An 18,770-nucleotide genomic window follows, 5' to 3' on the forward strand; every position below is an offset into this window, starting at 1 on the left:
ATGTTTGGAGAGAGAAGTGCAGCTACTTGCAGCCACCAGGCTCAGCAAGTTCATGAACAAGCCTCCATTCTAGCCTGGTCTATGGAAATAAATCATTAGTTTTCATATGTTTGGAGTCATATAAGAGCCTGATCCTTTGAAAATAAAAATAAATGGTCCTCTAAGGCTGGTCATTTTTTCCGAGGCAATTGAAGGAATCAACAGAGTCATTGGGTGGTAGGTACTGAGTTTTCCAGTGGCAGCGTGACCTTGGTGCTCGAGTCTTGTTTTTTCCATTTCATTCAGTGTGATTCTTTGCTGAGAATATTAGTAGGGACTGGAATAATAATAGAAGCACACCTCTCTTCTCTGTCTAGGAATTCTCCTGATGACTGCAGCATAACAAAAGGAGGGAAAATGGTTAGCGGCACAGAGAGTGTTGGGATGAACTATGGAAACTACATGGAAGAGAAGCACGTTCCACCCCCAAATATGACCACCAATGAACGAAGAGTCATTGTGCCAGCAGGTTAGACCCTTTACACAAAAAAATGCAAGGAAAAAAATTCATTTCCCCTTCCCTAAGTATATTAACACTATTTAAGAAACTTTGGAGGAAAGTGGCAATGTGATACAGGTGATCAGGAAGAAAAAAAGCAGTAATTTCCCAGGGTTATTAAGAGAATGAGCTGAGAAATACTGTAGTGAAGTCACCTCCTCATCCTGTTCTTCCCATTTCAGCAGCAGAACAGGCTGATTACAGGCACTCGGATTTTATCTGCCTTCTCTAGTTCCTTTTGGAGTATTTCACCCTAAAGTGGTGAAACTTCAGTTGCCTAAAGTAGGCAAAATGAAGAGCCACTTCAATTTCCTAACAACATAGACTAACTGGGTGCAGAATGTGTGAGAAAGGATTACCATATCACAATATCCCTGTAAATACCAAATGCAGTCTGGCCTTCAGCATACTAAAACCAAAATAGCTTCTATGAAATCAAACAGTGCATGAAAAGCATTTATCTAGGTTGTCCCCTGAGTTTAGGGGGTGTAAAAGATTTTAATAAGCAAACTGACAACTTCACTGCAATATAAGAGCACAGTTGAGAAATTCTTGGTTAGTCTTTGCAAGCTTGGTTGTGGAATTCAGCAGTTAATTGAACAAGGCGGCATTCACTCCTGCATGCCCTGTCCTCCAAACTAGTCTCTGCTGGAAGGTTTGTTGCCTCAGTTTGCAAAATAATTAACATGCCTATTGTGGAAATCAAAGCACTAGACCACTATGAGATATGTGGGTGTTCATAAACCACTGGATATACACAGCTTAGACACAACAGCTGCAACCTACAAACAGACGGGAATATTTTGCAGCTAGTTCCTCTCCAGCAGAGATGTACCTATCTGAAACATTTCTGCTGCTGCTATGTTGCTTAATATTCTTACAGTTTTTCAGTTGCTAAAATATGCAAGAGTACCAACTGTGGCAAATTTTGCAAGCTGTGATTATTTCAGTTATTTGTCAAGATGCGTGTGGACAAATGTGTTGCAGTATCCTCTGCAATGATGTTGACAGTTCTGTTTTGAAGACAGAAGAGTGATGCACTGAATAATGAAGTGTCCTGCCAGCTGGAAGCAGACCACACTGAAATTCACAACATTTGAATGTTCTTCTAAAACTTTTGGCTTGGTGTTTGGCACTTCTTTTAGTCTTTTAGTAACCCTTAGCATGATTAGCTCATGAAGAACTTTTTTTTCTCAGTATATTCCTGGAGGTGTGTTTTGAGATGGATTTGAGTGACATTCAAGGAACAAGGTGGTCACAGTCACAGCCTTGCTATTTTGAGGTGCCTAGAAGAAATCAGTTGGGTTTCTTTGACTACTGCTTAGGCAGTGTGCAGCTCATGTGGCAATGTTTAGGAATTAAAACAGCAAAATTCACATTTCCAGCTGTGGTAACTTTCTAATTACCACAAGTAAGAAGCATTTGTAAATGACAGGCAAAATCAAAATATTTTGGTAAACTTCCTGGCATTTCATTGTTTAATTCAAACCAAACCAAATGCAACTGTTGGAATTCTTTTCTGTAAGTGTGGGCAATCTCATCCAGACCTTAGGTTTGCCACTAGACTTGCATCCCTCTAATTTGCTACATACTTTATACCAAATGGAAGGGCTTTCTTCATTGTTTTGTGATGCACTTCAGAGAACAGAGGAGCCCTCTGAAGTTCCAGAATATTAAATATTCTGACTTGCAAGGGCTTAAAATGCCAAGAGAAGCATCAGAAAGCAGGAGGCACTAATGGATGAAGGCCTCGGAGTAAGCAACAGCATGGTAGACTGAATACTTCCTAGCCTATGGAAAGAGATCCCCTCCTCTTTCAGACCAGCCTGAACAACAATGAAAAGAGAGGGAATGGCACTGAAGTTAAAAGTATTTAGACTGTCATTCAAGTCCCGGCCCTTCTACAGGCTTTCAAGTGATGGACCATTTGACCTCTGTGTGCTCCAGCCTCAGTCTTCAGGACATCACAGAATCACAGAGTCATTTGAGTTGGAAGGCATAAGCTCTCAAAGAGTTTGTTCCGCCTTGACTTTAATCTTTTTTCCACAAATATATAAAATCTTTGTGGAAGGAGATGTGTTCCATATGAAGATGTTCATTGCATATCCTTAGGGACCTTCATGCTGATGGTGCTTACCATGACTCAAAAGAAGGGAAAGGTAGAATGGAAGAGAAATAGAAAAGGAGAAGTTTAGAGGAAAAAAAAAAAGTTTAAATTAAAATCAAAATCAAGGATTCAAAACCACAAGGTATTTGACTTTATGTTTTGCCAAGAATCTGAACTAGTTCTGTTTTGTTTTGTTTTTTCCCAGATGTTTACAGGTAGTAAGTAAAAAGCAGTCCAGGTCTAACAATATGCACCAGTACAACACATCAGTCTATAAAAGGAGGTGCAGAATATTTTCTCACTCTAGTTTATGAAATAACTAGCCAGATATGTGAGTGCTTACTTAGTCTATGCTCAAGAAACAGTATTTCTGACTTGAGTGGAAATTTCTCTTGAATAAAGACACCAATTCAACAGAGAGCTTTGAAAATTGTTCAGATTCAAGTTGCAGTGTTGTTAGAGGTTTCTCTTAAATACTTCTTTAAAGAGTATTCTCTGCATGAGGACAGGAGCTTATGTTAATCTGCGGATAATAATGCATAAAAATAACCACACAAAAGAACTAAATGGTAGGAGCTCAACAGCAGGGGTTTTTTATTAATAATCAGAGCTCACAGCTCTTCCCTAACAGTTTTTCACAGTTAGTTGTTCTCCTTTGCATCCATGGATTAAGTTAATTCCTCATGTGTCTCCAGCAGTCAGTAAACAGGGGATAAAGGTCTCTCCTGTTTGACTGTGGTCTACATTTATTTTGTACTGGTCCAGCACATCCACACTCTCTCCTCTCTGCCTAATTTTGTATTTTGTGATTACCGCTAGATCCTACATTGTGGAGCACAGACCACGTACGCCAGTGGCTGGAATGGGCAGTAAAGGAGTACGGTCTCCCAGACGTGGACATCTTGTTGTTCCAGAACATCGATGGGAAGGAACTGTGTAAGATGACCAAAGATGACTTCCAGAGACTCACCCCAAGCTACAATGCAGATATCCTCCTGTCACACCTACACTACCTCAGAGAGAGTAAGCTAGTTTTCTGTCATTGTGGTAGTGCCTCTGATCAATCTGTGGTTGATACCAGTTTTAGATTTAATGATATGGATACACTCATCTGGGTTTTCAAATGTCTGTTGCAAATGTCACTGTCCCTAAGAGCATAGTAATAAGCCTGATCCAAAGCCTTTGAGTTTCGTGAAAAGATTCCTGTGAATTTCAGTTGACTTTCACTCATGTCCATCGAAGGAAGAGTTAGGAAATATCTCTACATATCCATCTCTCAGAAAAATCAAATTGAAACCCAGTATATTCATCAGTATACTGTAGGAGGAAAATCATATGGGATTCAGTGCTAATGTTTTTTCTGGTCACATACTCATTTCTTTCCGTTTTAACAATGAGAATGCTAAACAAGAGTGCAAACGTTGATCCGCAAAGTGAATTCCAGGCATGATTCTAAGGACTGACAGCAGTTTGCTGTAATCTGAATAGGATGAGGAAGATTTCACTGAATTGATTAAAATTTCTGTAAATTCATGGAAAAAAGGAACAGTCCCTGAAATCCAAATGCAAATTACTTGTAGTGCATGGCTAGCATTTCAAAGGGAAAGAAGGGACTAGTGAATTCTTGGCTTAAGGGCTGTCTTCTAAGCTTGAGGAAGTTTTACAGGTTTGCAACAGTTTAAACAAGTTAAAGTGAACATGGTTTTTAAAGAAAAGAAAACAACAAGCATTGCAACACCAGTGCGGTGCAGTCTTCTCCACACGCACACTGTCAATAATGAGTCAGAACTGTTCTGCATTCATAATGTTTAATAAATGAATGCCCCAGTTCAAGCTGTAGCACACATGCCTCCCTCCAAACTGCAGACTGAAAGTGACTGTTAGTAGACTCGCATTCAGGCGATTCTATCAGGGAAAAATATGGTTTAAAAAGATAATTCACAATTTTTTTTTTCATTTTGGTGTTGCTTTTTGTTTTGTTTTGTAGCTCCTCTTCCACATTTGACTTCAGATGATGTTGATAAGGCCTTACAAAACTCTCCACGGTTAATGCATGCTAGAAACACAGGTAATACTGGCACTGCTCCCACTGCTATAGGTCATCTTCTAAAAGCACAGGATTCCTTTTTTATGGGTTACTTGCTAAAAATGAAAATGGTAAATCAAAAGAGAGACAAGTGTATCCTCTCCTTACTCTATGTGTGAGTTTTATGCACAGACACAGCAGGGCTAGATGGTGCAAAAATGGTCTCCTTACTGGTAATTTCTTGTGTCCTACAAGAGAGTGGGGTCCCTGACACATGATAAACTGCAGCCTCTGGACGTTTGTTTCTGAGGACTTCTTTTTTTTTTTTTCTCATCCTGTCACATTGTACTGTTAGATCTACTCCACAGATCCCTAGAAGGTTGTTGGACCTCAAAAATGCTTCAGCACTTGCTTAAGTGGTGTGGGCTCTGGTGAATAGGGACTTTTTCCCCTTCCATGTAGTATATATCACATAATTCAGTAAAATTGCTATTTAGGCAGTTAACTCATCTCATTTGTCAGCTATATGGGACTTGAGCTGGAAACTCCATGAAGTTTGATGTAATATCCAATAAGTCTGATCTGAATGTAAAGTGATTTTTGTTAATGTTCACTCTTCTGTTAATTTGGCCCATAATTTGGCTTAGGTAGGAGAACGATACAATACATGCCTCAAAAGCATCTTTCTTTCAGGATGTGATTTAAAATATTAATGAAAATAATTCAGAATAAGTTTTATCTTGTTCTAGCAGTTGTGCAACCAAGGGTGGCATGAAATCGTACGTATACTATGGTATACATACTGATTAAAGATGTTTGGAATATTGCATGATCATGCCTGAGGGTATTAGTTACCTACAGTGACCAGAAATAACAATTCTTTATTAGAAATGAAAAAGATAATACAAAGGATAATGCAGGGGGGACAAAAAGGAAAAAAAACCAACACCTTGAATTGTGATGCCACTTATTTTTGTTTTTGTTTTTCACTGTGGTAAATAACAGTGAGATTAGAAGATCTCTCCCTGAGATTAGATGTTTGTCACTTGACATAAAGCCCTACTGTGGGCTGTAGGGCTGTTACAAACCCCACCAAAAGCAACATTAACTTTGATGGGGTTTGGAAGAAGCCTTAAGACCTTTTCAAAAATAGATGGACTCAATGGTCTTTTCCACCTCTGGCTTTCCAGATATTAATTTGCCAAGCAGTTTCCACTTACAGTTATTCAAGTGTCATTCAGCAGTTCTGTGTGTTATCTTTTTCTATATATGTGCACTGACAACGGTATTTTGAAATTCGTTTTACCAAAATGAGATTGTCTATATTTCTGTCATTGGGAGTGTGAATATTATCATGCTGATGCATAAGAAAAAAATTAATTGTTCTGTTGGCATAAAAACTTGGGAGTGGAATTTTCAAAGGACCCCAAAAGAGAAACAAGTTCTTCTTGAAATCAGCAATAATTGCACAAATCCTTATTTTCATGTTGCTGGAGATGATCATTAAAAGTCTGTTGATGTAGTTAGAGAAATTTCAATGCATGAGATAAGCGAGATACCATTTTCTATATCAAGCATAACATTTTTAATTTTTTCACTCTGCGAAGAGAGTAAGATTTCTAAGGGTCTGACACAAAGCCAATCAAAGTAAGTGAGAAGATTTCCACAGACACAAAGAGGCTTTGGCTCAGGCCTGCAGTCTCTGTTGAAAATATGAGCCTATTTGGGAAGTGCATGCACCACTGAAGAGGAGACAAAGAAGTTTTATTTCAAAAGACAGGAAACCACCTGCCCAGGTGGAGTTGATTGTGGTGAAGGTTGAAGGGATTTCCTGAACTTGACCATCTCTTCCCTTAACATGGATTTTACACAAACTTTTATCCAGTAATTTGAATAGATTTGCATAGGTGCAAAGTCTGTCAGGATTAACTTTTATATAAAACAGTGCTAAGATAGAAATTAGTTATTCATAGCCTTCATTCAGACACACTGCAAGAGGGAAAATACCAGTGGACTTAGGGACTGTGAAAATGAATCTTTAGGTGTTATGTCTTCTTCTTTCTCTTTAGGAGGTGCCACTTTTATTTTTCCAAATACATCAGTTTATCCAGAAGCAACACAAAGAATTACAACCAGACCAGGTATGAACAACAACCACCTTTCGTATGCTGTGGTCTTACTCATTAAGTATTTTGTTGTTTTTCTCCTTTAACTATCTTTTCATAAACACTAGGCTACATTTTGAGTAAACACACATATATAGATGCGTATATATATCGTGTAGAGTGAGATGATGAAATATAGCAGTTTAATAAGCCTGTCTTTGAAGCAATGCTATCTGTTGTTTAAAGCACCAGAGAATCAGATCTGAGCTCTATTCATTTGTTCTGTTACATTGTTCCAGCACAGTCACCTTTCAGTGTGCTTCAGCTCTTTGTAAAATGTGGCAAGAATACCCTCCTTTATAATGCTGTTTGAAGTATATTGGAAAAAAGTACTCTAAAAATAGAGGATACATATTTCTTCTGCTATCTACAAATCTCACGACGTCTGATTGTGAGTTTAAGAGACTAAATAAGTAAAATCAAAACATAGGAAAGTTCTTGTTGCTCAAAAGCTTGGAGACTATAGAAGTATCATGGATGTGCTTGTTTTTGAAAGGCTAAAGGGAGTAATTAAAGAAGCTGAGGACACTGCTATGAAGCTAAAAATTTTCTGTGTATCACTCTTCACCACTAAAGATGCTGGAAAAATGTCTAATCTGGACATTTGCTTTTCCAGTAATAAGTGCGAAGTACTGTGAGTCATCCAGAGGAGCTGCAACAAAATAGTAAATTTAAAGGAAATCCATTACTGAGCCGGAGGCATACATCCAAGTGTTCCGAAGGGACATAACACTGGAATTGACTGAGCTTTCATGAAAAGATATATTCTCTAATTAAAAAGAGAGGGGGCTTTGAATAGCAAATATTTTATCCGTATTTTATAAGTGCTTTAGGGTATAATCCAGGACAATACATACAAGTAACTGTTTTATATACTGTTGTATATCTGCATGTTTGTAGATGTATTAATAGATAATTTAAAAAGATGGCTAGGGGAACAGCTACCATGCCATTACATGTTCAAATCCATTCTGCTCAGTTTCTAGGAAAATAATCTCTTCTGCTAGATTTATTTGTCTATAATAGTGAATTAAATGGAAATCACTGATCCAATGCAGACATTTGGCATTTGGCTTTCATAAGGCATTTACCAAAGTGCCCCACAACTATTAATAATAAAAGTTAAATCATAATTTCATAAGAAACAGATCAAGAACTGGTTAATTAACTAATTAACCAGTTACCAAGATTAAATAATGGACATCTTAGGTCCTGAGTACTTTAGCATTCTCTGCCATGATCTATAATTAAATGTTGGGAAGAGGACATGATAAAATTTGGTATAAAACTTAGAGATTATTTATGATTTTGTTATTACTTAAAAGCTGAGATTTCTCTAAAGAATTCCCATATAGGTGCCTGGAAGCCAATATAATAAATAGAGAAAAGAAGTGGCAATATGTTAACAGCTGAAAGTACGAGTTGATATATGCAATATAAGACACAAGTTATTTGCATATCTTACTGATTAACCCTCTTAATTCATTAAAGAGTAACTTAATATAGACATCACTATTTATGGCACAATGAAAGCCACTGCTCTAGTTGTTGGCCAAAGTGGAAAAAAAACCTGAACAAATGAAGAAACACAGCAGAGTATCATATGGGAAATCTGACTGTGCTATTAAATAAATTAGTGGCGTGGCAGGCTTGTACAGAAAGTTCTGTGAATCATCCCTTATCAAAAAGGCTATTTGCAGAATTAGAAGGCGCTTAGAGCAAGCCATGGGAATATGGAAAATCTTTCAAGCATGTCGAAAGATACAGAAGTTTGAAATTGTTCAACTCAGGGTCTGGGGATGTGGAAACATGATATAATTATCAAAATAAAGAGTGACACAGAGTACCTGCTTAGTCTCAGTATTAGAAGAAAGGATATTCAGAAAAAGTTAAACATTTTGGTGAAACATTAAAGCAGACTGTGGCCCTAGTAGTCACAGTTTATAGTAGCACCCAGGAGCTTTGAATGACACAGAGGAATGTGGACGTGAATGTGGATGAGAAGACAAAACATAGCTATAGAAATAATTGCCAACTTTGCAATGTAAAACTGGATGCCCAAAACTCTTCAGTAGCTTCCAACATAAATGAACTTGTAACATGAGACTAGAGGCACCTGGGTGTCCTGCAGGAAATAACCATGCGAGAGAGGATTTCAGGCAAAGGTTAGAATGAGTCTGCTGTGACAGAATGCTGTTTTATGGGTACATTTCTGCTGGACTTCAACAAAAAGCTGTATTTTTTTATCCCATGGGAAATTCTGTAATTTCAATACTTATTTCATCATGACTTGTGATGGAAAAATAAAATACTAGTTTTCTCTGAAGTAAAAGGTTCTAAAAATACATATACCTGGTGATCTCCTTCGTTTCAGCATTTTTATCTAAATCACGTTTACAATGACACTTACCAAAAAAAATGATTTGTGGCAATATCTTCCTGTGTTTTCACAGTTACTTGTGGGAGTTGTAGTTTGGATATAGGTTGTCTCTTTCTTCAGTGTAAATGTTTCCTACAATATTGTGATTTTGAAAGTATTATTTTGTTTGATCTTTTACAACTGAACATTGTCAAACATCTTTAAAGTCACAATTTTCATTCAGAAGAAAATAGTGTGGGTTTTTTGCAGAAATTCAATTTTGTCTCAAGAAACATTTTATTGGCTTATTCCATGGCTTTCCTTTTAGTTAAATGTCACATTTCAGCTAGATTGCAAAGAAGCTTTTCCATAATAAAGCATCCTTTATGTGAAAGCAATAGCAGAACCTCAGGACAATTACTTGGTTACATGAAAAAAGGTCAAAAATGAGGGGGGATAAATAATGTTAAATGGGAATTAGCTAAATCCTAGGGTGCAATTCTGAAGAAAGTAATTAAGCATTACCATTGTTAAAGCACTACAATAGAAAATAGGAAATGAGCAGGGCTGGTAATGAACTGCAATGACAAAGGCGTATTTCTTCAGTCACCTTTACAATAGAACATGAGGTTTCAGCAAACTAAAAGTAATACAATGAAGCTATCAGGACCTCAGGAAGACCTAATATGGGTTTGTCTACATGTCTCATCAAACAGGTGCATTCCCGTCAAAGATCTGTCCAAGATAAGGACATGCTGTACTAATATCTCATGAACAGATCTGCTTATCTAGGAGAGCAACATGTTTATCAAAGCACAATACTGAACTAAGAATGAAGTTGGAATTTTGCGCTATTTCAAGAAAGCCTGATAACTGGATTTTTCTTTTAAAGGAGAGGGCGTAGTCAGAAAACTATCTTAGGATGTGTTGAGTTAAAAGGCAAAACAGTTTTCTCACAGTACTAAATTTGTGCTAAATGTATTTCAAGGCTGCAAATGCCACCAAGTACAAGCACAGAACATCACACAGCCTGCTCATTGTATAAGCTCCTAATAATTTGGAGACCTGCAAAGAGGAGAGGAGAGGAGAGGAGAGGAGAGGAGAGGAGAGGAGAGGAGAGAGATTGTGCAAGGAGTTGCACAGCCTGATGACAAGCATGTACCTTCTATGTGATCTTTCTCTTCTGTTTGTGAGTAGTCTTTTTGGGCAGGGAATGGACAGACTTGATGGTGGAAGGAATAGAGTCCTTGCATCAACAGAACCTCCCTGGCAGGGCTGCCATGGAGGTAGAGAACTGGCCAGGCAAGGCAGGACTGAACAAGACACATGCAAGCAGCCCACAGCTGAGCCCTGGCCACTTTTATACAGACAGAATTCAGAACCCTCTGGAAACATGACCAGAATCCTGAATTTTTTGCCAGATGATAAAGTCTTCAGGCCTGCATGTTACAATGATTTACCTGCACACTGGTATTGAGATCAGAGGTGATTTGGTTGTGAATTTCACATTACACTTTATTTTCATTTGGTACTTCTGCTCATAGTGCTTAGAAATGGACAGTGATACATGTACTTTGCATAGAGCCAGTTTTGACTGTTTCTTTACTTCCTAATTGGTTTCATTTCCAAACATAATTTCTAAAATAAAGCACAAGCACTGTTAAGAATCAAATAATTGTCACCAACTTAGTTGAGCCAGGTAGGTACTACTACCTTCCGGAGATTGTGAGCAGGCTACATAAATCTCCGGTTTTGGCAGCAATTTTAGCTCATGTGTTAAAGTCAGGCATAGAAAAGCACAAGCAGCAGAAAGAGATTTCAAAGGGTAAACCAAACATCTGAATTTACTACATGTACTTTATGAAGAAAGCTTTTATGTTTTAGTTCCTTCATTTTTACATGCCTAAAGCATTTAATTAAAATAGGTAATGAGTAACAAAAGAAAAGACAAATGAAAATTTACACATGTAAGGTTAAGGAGCTTGTCTCAAGAAGCAAAAGAGAATATTTGAATAGCTAAAGCAGGAAAAAAACTATCTGCTTTTTGGAAGAAATATATATACACATTTATATGTTTAACGTCTAAGCATGTTCACTCTTTTCATATTATGTTTCTAAAGATCTGTGAGGATACTGGGGTGTGGAAAGGAAAGTGAAGGCAAATGAATTATTATTAATTTTAAATGACTAATGGAAGAGAAACAAGTGAGATTGGCAAAGTGCAGCAATCAGTTATCCCAAAAGGTTGGATTCTGAATGACAGTGAGATCAGAGGTTGCATCTGAGCAAGAGAGCACTTGCAAACATGAGGAAGAGCATAATAACGTTCATGATGGCAATGAGAACAAGTGCAAGCATAAGAATACACAGTGATGTAGAGGATTCTCCAACAGATAGAACTAAGACTGTTGTCTTACATATCCAGGTGGCAGGAAAAGGAACTCTCAAACTCAACCTAGAAGATTTGATTAATCTCAAAGGATGACAGCAACAAACTAGCACATGGCAGTCTGTTAAAGAATGGCACATTAAATCAACTGAAGTCTATCTTCTTAACGAAAATTCTGTTACATGCTAAGTTTGGGAAGGAATGGTACACAGTTTATACTTAATCTAAGCTCTGGCCTCTTGGTGGACTTCTCCTGCAAGAGTCTAGCATAAATTACCCATGATGTACAGTCTGTGTCATTCCTTGGTGTCCTGGGCTGAGGAAGGGGACCAAAGGGAATACTCAGAGTCTCTGGAAACGATGGACTCTTTGTAGAGTATTTACTTCAGACATCTAACATGAATAGGAACCTCTAAGGAGAAATGCAGAGAACAATGTGGTATCATTATTTTTAGAGACAATGGAAGTTTTCAACAAGGAGCATCCTTTCTATTTCAGTAATTTTTCAAGTCCAGTGAGTCACCTAGAAATGTGCCCCTTATGGACATAAACATATCTGCATGAATCATTGTATTTTTCCTTCACAGATTTGCCTTATGAGCAAGCCAGGAGATCAGCATGGACGAATCACACCCATGCCAGTCCTCAATCAAAAGGTAAAAGCATCTGCATATGTCTAGCCTGCGGGCCTGGTGTACATATGGTGCAACGTGGATAGACTCTGAAGTGAACTGGTAGGAGTTACCCAGCATTCAGCACTGGAGGATTTTCACCCGTGCCTTGGCTGGAAAGCCTGTTAGCTCTGTATAGGCAACACTAGAGGGAGTCACTGGGGCAGCCACATGCTTCCTTGAGCTCAGGCTTCATCAAGTCCATCACCATATAGTCTTACAAAGCTAAATCCTATAGTGACCATCATTGAGGGATGAGCAGCAGGAGTCCCAGGCCTGTGATCTATCACAGGTTTGGTGACCACCTTCCAAACTGGAAAAATAACTGCATGGGTTTTTCCATTTTCAGCTACGCAGCCATCATCCTCAACAGTTCCCAAAACAGAAGACCAGCGTCCTCAGTTAGGTGGGTGTCATTTTGTTTCAGTTATGTCGGGGTGTGACAGGGCTTGTTGAACATGATATGAAGGACAGCTCTCAGCTAGCAGCCAGAAATAAATTGCAGTATCTGCTTCAGACCACTAATGAGATCGCCTGCCTGTGATCACTAAATCCCCAGAAGTGTATGAATTGGTTCTACAGCTGGATCTGAGAGGAAGACTCCTATGGTCATTGAGCATTCCTTTTAGTAATGTTTAGTGGCAGTGATGACCTTGCAGAGTGAGAAAGCTGTTAGGCAAAGTGCCTATGTACAATTTAGACCATGTACTCCCCAGTAGTTGAAATGCTAGCAGCTGGAAAATGTGCATGCGCAAAGAAATGAAAATGGATTACAGCATACAGATACATATTTGAATTAGGCTCCTGAAATAAAACAGGAAAATTAGAAGATTTCTCAACCTATTGGGAAACTGAAGAGAAAGTAGAAGCTTATGAGTTTGTAGACTAGTGGTTTTGCTAAATGGGTGTATTTTGTGTTTTCAAATCTAACCTGCTATTGTGAATTTGGCTGTGTTTTGCACGGATATATAGAAAGCACTACAGAGATTCAGTGTCAGTGATGGCAACAAAAAGGTAGAAGTAGAAAATAAGGGGATTTGGAGGATATTCTCAGCTCAGAATACACTGAGCCTGTTTTTATCACATGGATTTCAAATCATTATTCTGTTTTTTGTTACAGCTAAATAAGACTGTTTGCATGACTACACCTCATTAACTCATACGCATGCTGCCTGGAAAATTTTACGCTGCTTTTTGCCCAGATAGTGTTTTATCTAATCTTGCCTTCCAACCATGTGAATCTTTCAAGAAATAGACTGATAGGTTTATGTGAGTCCTTAGGACCATTTAATGGCTGTGTGAGAACTGTAGAGATTATGTAAATGTACAAGGAATATAACCTGATTATCTTCTTGGCCGTAAAACTGGCTGTCCAGAGAGTGCAGTGACAAAGAATCGACCCAGCTTCATTGCCATGCACTCTCAGCCTTCTTCCGCAGGCACCTTTGGCACAGTGGTGCAGGGAAAAAAAAATCTGGCCTCACAAGAAGAGAGGCCACTGTCCTTTACGGAGGGCACTCGTCGCATTGCCTGTCTGTGCCTGTAGGCTCTGGCATGCCGCAAGGGTCCATAGTACCAAAGGGTGCCCTGCATGTATGTGTACAAATATTGCAATGAAGACAGTGGAACTACTTTCCCCAGTGTTGGACCTGCTGTCCCGTCAGGCAGTGTACATTGCCCCTTATGACATTAAAAAATAACACCTAAAGTATTTGACATCATTTTTACATGATTTTAAATCTTTCTTTCACAATTTTGTAGATCCATATCAGATTCTTGGACCAACCAGCAGCCGACTTGCAAATCCAGGTGAGAAGGGATTTTGCTGATCTAGGACAATTTCTCTTCACTGCTAGTGTCCCCTCTTCAGCTTTAAGGTCAGACCTGGGGTGATGTGACTGATTTTGCAACTTTTAAGTATGACTCAGTGTGACTTGAGGATATCCAATGTGTTTGTGGGATTACAGAATGGGACTGAAATCACAGATTAAGACACATAAACTCACATATCTTAATGTAGGTGTCTAGATATGAGCTAGGTATTTTGTTAACTGTGATATTCTTTGGAGTTAGTGACTCTTCATAACAATCCATTCAGATCATCCTAGAGTAGGTGGTCAGATAAATACCTCATTAGAGGCATTTGAACTCCTCATTTCAAAACGAGTTCAGTTGCTTAAACATCGGGATTTTGTTAAGTGCTGTAAGATATCCCGGCTGTCCTCCAGGTACCCTTCCAGAAAGCCAGGGGTCCCTAACTGATCTGGATCGTATGTTCCCCTGATTCTGTTAATCCACAATGAAATGCTATACTGACTTTGGCAAATACAAAATTTTGTGATGAATAGCCCAAACCAGCAAAAATATATAGGGAAAAAATAGGAAAGCATGATCTATTTGCAAAGAATAATTGGGCTAAACACTTAAAAAATGTTCTCCCACTTCAAGAGGAAGGCAATGGGGTGTATTGTGGACAGGAGCTTGTAGCATATTTTGAGTATAGGCAAGGAGCCTTGTTGGTAAGCAAATAGCACTAATTGTGAACTGTGCAGATTCCACTGTTGATGATTTGAGTCCACAGGACACACTGTGGCTGTACATCACCATAATCGACATCATAATCTGCCACAATGTATTGACACTGTACATGCCACTTCCTATTGCCCTTGTTTTAACAGCCACAGTGCAGTGTTCCTTGTTCCCCCTTGGAAATTTCCCACACCCTCAGTAACATTGCTTCTTTGAGTTTTTTTAAGAGTGTATGGCTTTTCAAGGCATGAAATTGCTAAAACACAAATCCATTTCCTTTCACTTTATCCTGAGTGACATCAAGCACTGTTCTAGATTAGTTTACTTTCTAAAAATTTTCCATGGCATAGGAAAGCAATTAAGTAAATGTTAAGAATACGATTTTCCAAATGGCCTAAGGTGGTGGGTATCCAGGTGTCACTGATCTTAACTGGAAGTGGTGGTCTCCCTCCCTTTAATTTGTTTGTGAACCTTAATTTTTAAAATTCTTTCAAGCATCTGTTTGTTAGACTTCATTACTGTGGAAAACATATGATTGCAATGGGGATACTTTTTTAACATTTGGATATGGAATTCCTACACACCATCATTCCTGTGCTTTAACATGTTTTGTATGTTTATAAATTGGAGGAGTTACTCTCTCATTAAAAGGAAATTGACAGCACCCATTTATTTTCATAGGACTATATATTACATTTGGAAGGCAAGTGTTTATGTTAGAACATATGTTGGATTGCTTTTTTTAAAAATTTGTGTTTTGTCCAGTGCTGAACTGTTTATTGATTGTCAAAGGCTAATCCTCTTGTTATGTTTTGTGTATTAAAACTTGCATGCCTTGCTCATACCATGGATTCTTTTGTTTGTTTGTTTACTTAATGCATGTTAATGGAACAGAAGAAATTCATTAAGGACAGCTTGGATAAATATAATTTAAATGAATATGGGTTTCAGTTGCACTGAAGTATAAACTGCTAATGGATTTCAGATGCTGCTCTAGCTTGATATTGTAATCCGCTACTATAAGCTTTCTAAAGAAAAGCTTGTTTATTATACCCATGTATCTACTTTGGAGAAAAAGAAAAAAAAACAAAACCTAACCGATCCTGGTCAGAGACGTACTTAGAAGTTAGCACATACAAGCTGGTTGGCAAATTCTGCTGACGTTGTGCTTGTGAAACAGATTGCCTTCCAAGCTGCTTCAGCTGTATTTTGCATCATTTCAGTGCTGCTTTATTAAGAAATGCTAAGCTTTTAACATGAATACCGGTGGCAAGGCCCTTTGATATCTACTTTCAATTGCCTGAAACAGTCAAATTTTGTTCTTACTGTTCCGGGCAACACACTTCTGCAAAGTTGACAACAGACTAATTATTTTCTTTTTAAGATGAAATTGGCAGAGAAGTGAGAAAAAAAACAACAACATTTTAAGCCTTAACTTCAGTAATCATTTAAACTTGTCTGACACAGAATGAAATGATGACAAGAATGTATTTTATGGACCTTTTCACTGTTCTTGCAAATGTTTTGCCCTATGGTTGTATGGAGTGCAACAGCAAGCTAATAAGTTTCCGTTCTGCATTTCCCCAAATGCTGCAAATGGATGATATGGTTTGGCATGAGCCCAGCTTTCTCTGAACTTCTCCATTTTGTGTAGGCTTATTCCATAGCAGAGAACATTTAGTTGCAACATAATGCTGTGAGAACAAGTAAAAATGTTGCGCAAGTGAAAGCTGTTTGTCCTGAACTTTAGAGATTAGTTTCCTAAATGAGCACTGGATCATTTCCCCATCAATTGTCTATGCTGAATGACATTAGGTAACTATTAAATCTTCATGTATTGGCCTTCTGCCACTCAGATGAGGGAAAACATGACACATTACCATTATCTCTGCTCTTTAGGATTTCTCGAGACAGGGCTGGGAGAAAGGGGACTAGTTAAGAGTGGGAAGTAGGACCCGACATCGCAACATTTCCTAATAGGGTCGTGTTTAAGAGCCTGGAAGAACTGATGTCTTAACATTATTAGTGACTAGTCCTGACGTTTCTATTTGACTTTCTCCGCAGGGAGTGGGCAGATACAGCTATGGCAGTTCCTGCTGGAGCTCCTCTCAGACAGCTCCAACTCCAACTGCATCACCTGGGAGGGCACCAACGGGGAGTTCAAGATGACTGACCCTGATGAAGTGGCTCGGCGCTGGGGGGAGCGGAAAAGCAAGCCCAACATGAACTATGACAAACTCAGCCGTGCGCTTCGCTACTACTATGATAAAAATATTATGACTAAGGTTCATGGTAAGCGCTACGCCTACAAATTCGATTTCCACGGAATCGCTCAGGCTCTCCAGCCTCACCCCCCAGAGTCATCCATGTACAAATACCCATCAGACCTCCCCTACATGAGCTCCTACCATGCGCACCCACAGAAGATGAACTTTGTAGCCCCCCACCCCCCTGCTTTGCCCGTAACATCGTCCAGCTTTTTTGCTGCCCCTAATCCATACTGGAATTCACCAACTGGAGGTATCTACCCTAATACCAGGCTGCCAGCTGCTCATATGCCTTCTCATCTTGGCACCTACTACTAAGTGGAGAAAAAAACAAACACCAGAAAAAGCAAACAAAGACGCTTCATTCTCTGATGAATTACAATGAACTCTATTGGAGTACACAAATTAAAAGTGCCTAAAGAGACAGGTGAAAGTTTGGCTGGGAAAAAACACATTAAAAAAATAGATGTCAAGAAGACTCTTTGTAGTAGGGATTTAAAGGAGGTATTCAAGTATTAAGATACTAAAATGTAATGTATATGGGCATCGACTCTGTGGACCAAACAACAATAGACTATTGTAGGTAAAAGCATGGAATGATAAAGAAAACCTACGAAAGCTAGTGGTCTTAAAAAGTTGATAAGCTTTATGTGTAAAGTTTGATATCTTGCTAGTGCAAAACTGGGACTATACTACAGCAATATAAGGATAAGTCTATAGTGACCTAACATACAATATACGAATCATTACAAAAGATGGGGGAAAAGGGAAAAAAGGGAAAGAAACCTACCTGTATTTAAAAAATAGAAACATATCAGCAAAAGAGACTGGTTTAGTGTGGAAGCTGATTTGAAATATAACAGCATTGTTTTAGTTAAAATCAAATGCGTTCCATTCATCAGAGTGTTATCAGCTACTCAAACTGTGAAGACAACCCAAACTTTAAGATTCCTTGACAGTATTACAGGAACCCTGAGCCAAACATTGGAAATGAGAATGTGCTGAAGGGCAAGTGTATGATTGTAGATCAAAGGCCTGCACCTGACAGAGGAAACAGAAAGGAGAAAGCAGAGGATGAAGGTGGTGAGAATGGGAGAAAAGAAGCTTCTTTACCAGTAGAGACTGAAAAGACTGAAAAGTCAGTAGCGTTGGGACTATGAAGAAACACTTGTTTGGACTTGTGAAACTTGTTGCTCAGTATCGTACCATTCCCAGTATTACAGGAGGAATAGACTTGGTTTTATAGTAATTAAAAAAAAAAAAGGAAAAAGGGAAAACCAGAATTCAAAAATCAAAATATGCATCTCTTAAAAAAAAAGAGTAAAACTGGAATTGTTTTGATATTTAAAAGTTACCAGTTAGAACCTCATCATTATTAAGGCAGTTTGTTTTCTATTGGTTAAAGCAAGGGACAACCCCTGACTGCCAAAATCAGAAATCATCTAAGTATTTTTGTTAGGTGGGCGCCAGTTTTTCTTTATCGAGTCGCGAACGCTGTGCGTTTGTCAGAATGAAGTATACAAGTCAATGTTATTTTTTCCTTTTTATATAATTATTATATAACTTATGCATTTATACACTACGAGTTGATCTCGGCCAACCAAAGACACAAAAAAGGGACAATCAAAAATATTGTGGCCTTGAATTTTAACTCTGTATGCTTAATGTTTACATTATGAACATATTAGTACTTAGAATGCAGAATGTATGTAATAAAAT

The 18,770-nt window shown here is 38.3% G+C and overlaps 1 protein-coding gene across 3 annotated transcripts in view; it reads left to right on the plus strand.

The window, feature by feature from the left end:
• Positions 1-17,818, plus strand: part of ERG (v-ets avian erythroblastosis virus E26 oncogene homolog) — a 63,370-nt gene extending 45,552 nt beyond the window's left edge. The window contains exons 3-10 of one of the 3 annotated variants that reach the window (XM_009872412.1): positions 357-508; positions 3,465-3,668; positions 4,633-4,713; positions 6,741-6,812; positions 12,172-12,240; positions 12,605-12,661; positions 14,017-14,064; positions 16,849-17,818. In XM_009872412.1, coding sequence (XP_009870714.1) covers positions 357-508; positions 3,465-3,668; positions 4,633-4,713; positions 6,741-6,812; positions 12,172-12,240; positions 12,605-12,661; positions 14,017-14,064; positions 16,849-17,369 — 1,204 coding nt within the window. In that variant the 3' untranslated portion in view covers positions 17,370-17,818. The remainder of the gene's footprint in view (positions 1-356; positions 509-3,464; positions 3,669-4,632; positions 4,714-6,740; positions 6,813-12,171; positions 12,241-12,604; positions 12,662-14,016; positions 14,065-16,848) is intronic. The other 2 variants (XM_009872413.1, XM_009872414.1) reach the window with 2 other exon arrangements.
• Positions 17,819-18,770: the final 952 nt, after the last annotated feature.

The sequence above is a fragment of the Apaloderma vittatum genome, unplaced genomic scaffold (genome assembly GCF_000703405.1).
Source record: "Apaloderma vittatum isolate BGI_N311 unplaced genomic scaffold, ASM70340v1 scaffold37, whole genome shotgun sequence".
Taxonomy (NCBI): Eukaryota; Metazoa; Chordata; class Aves; order Trogoniformes; family Trogonidae; genus Apaloderma; species Apaloderma vittatum.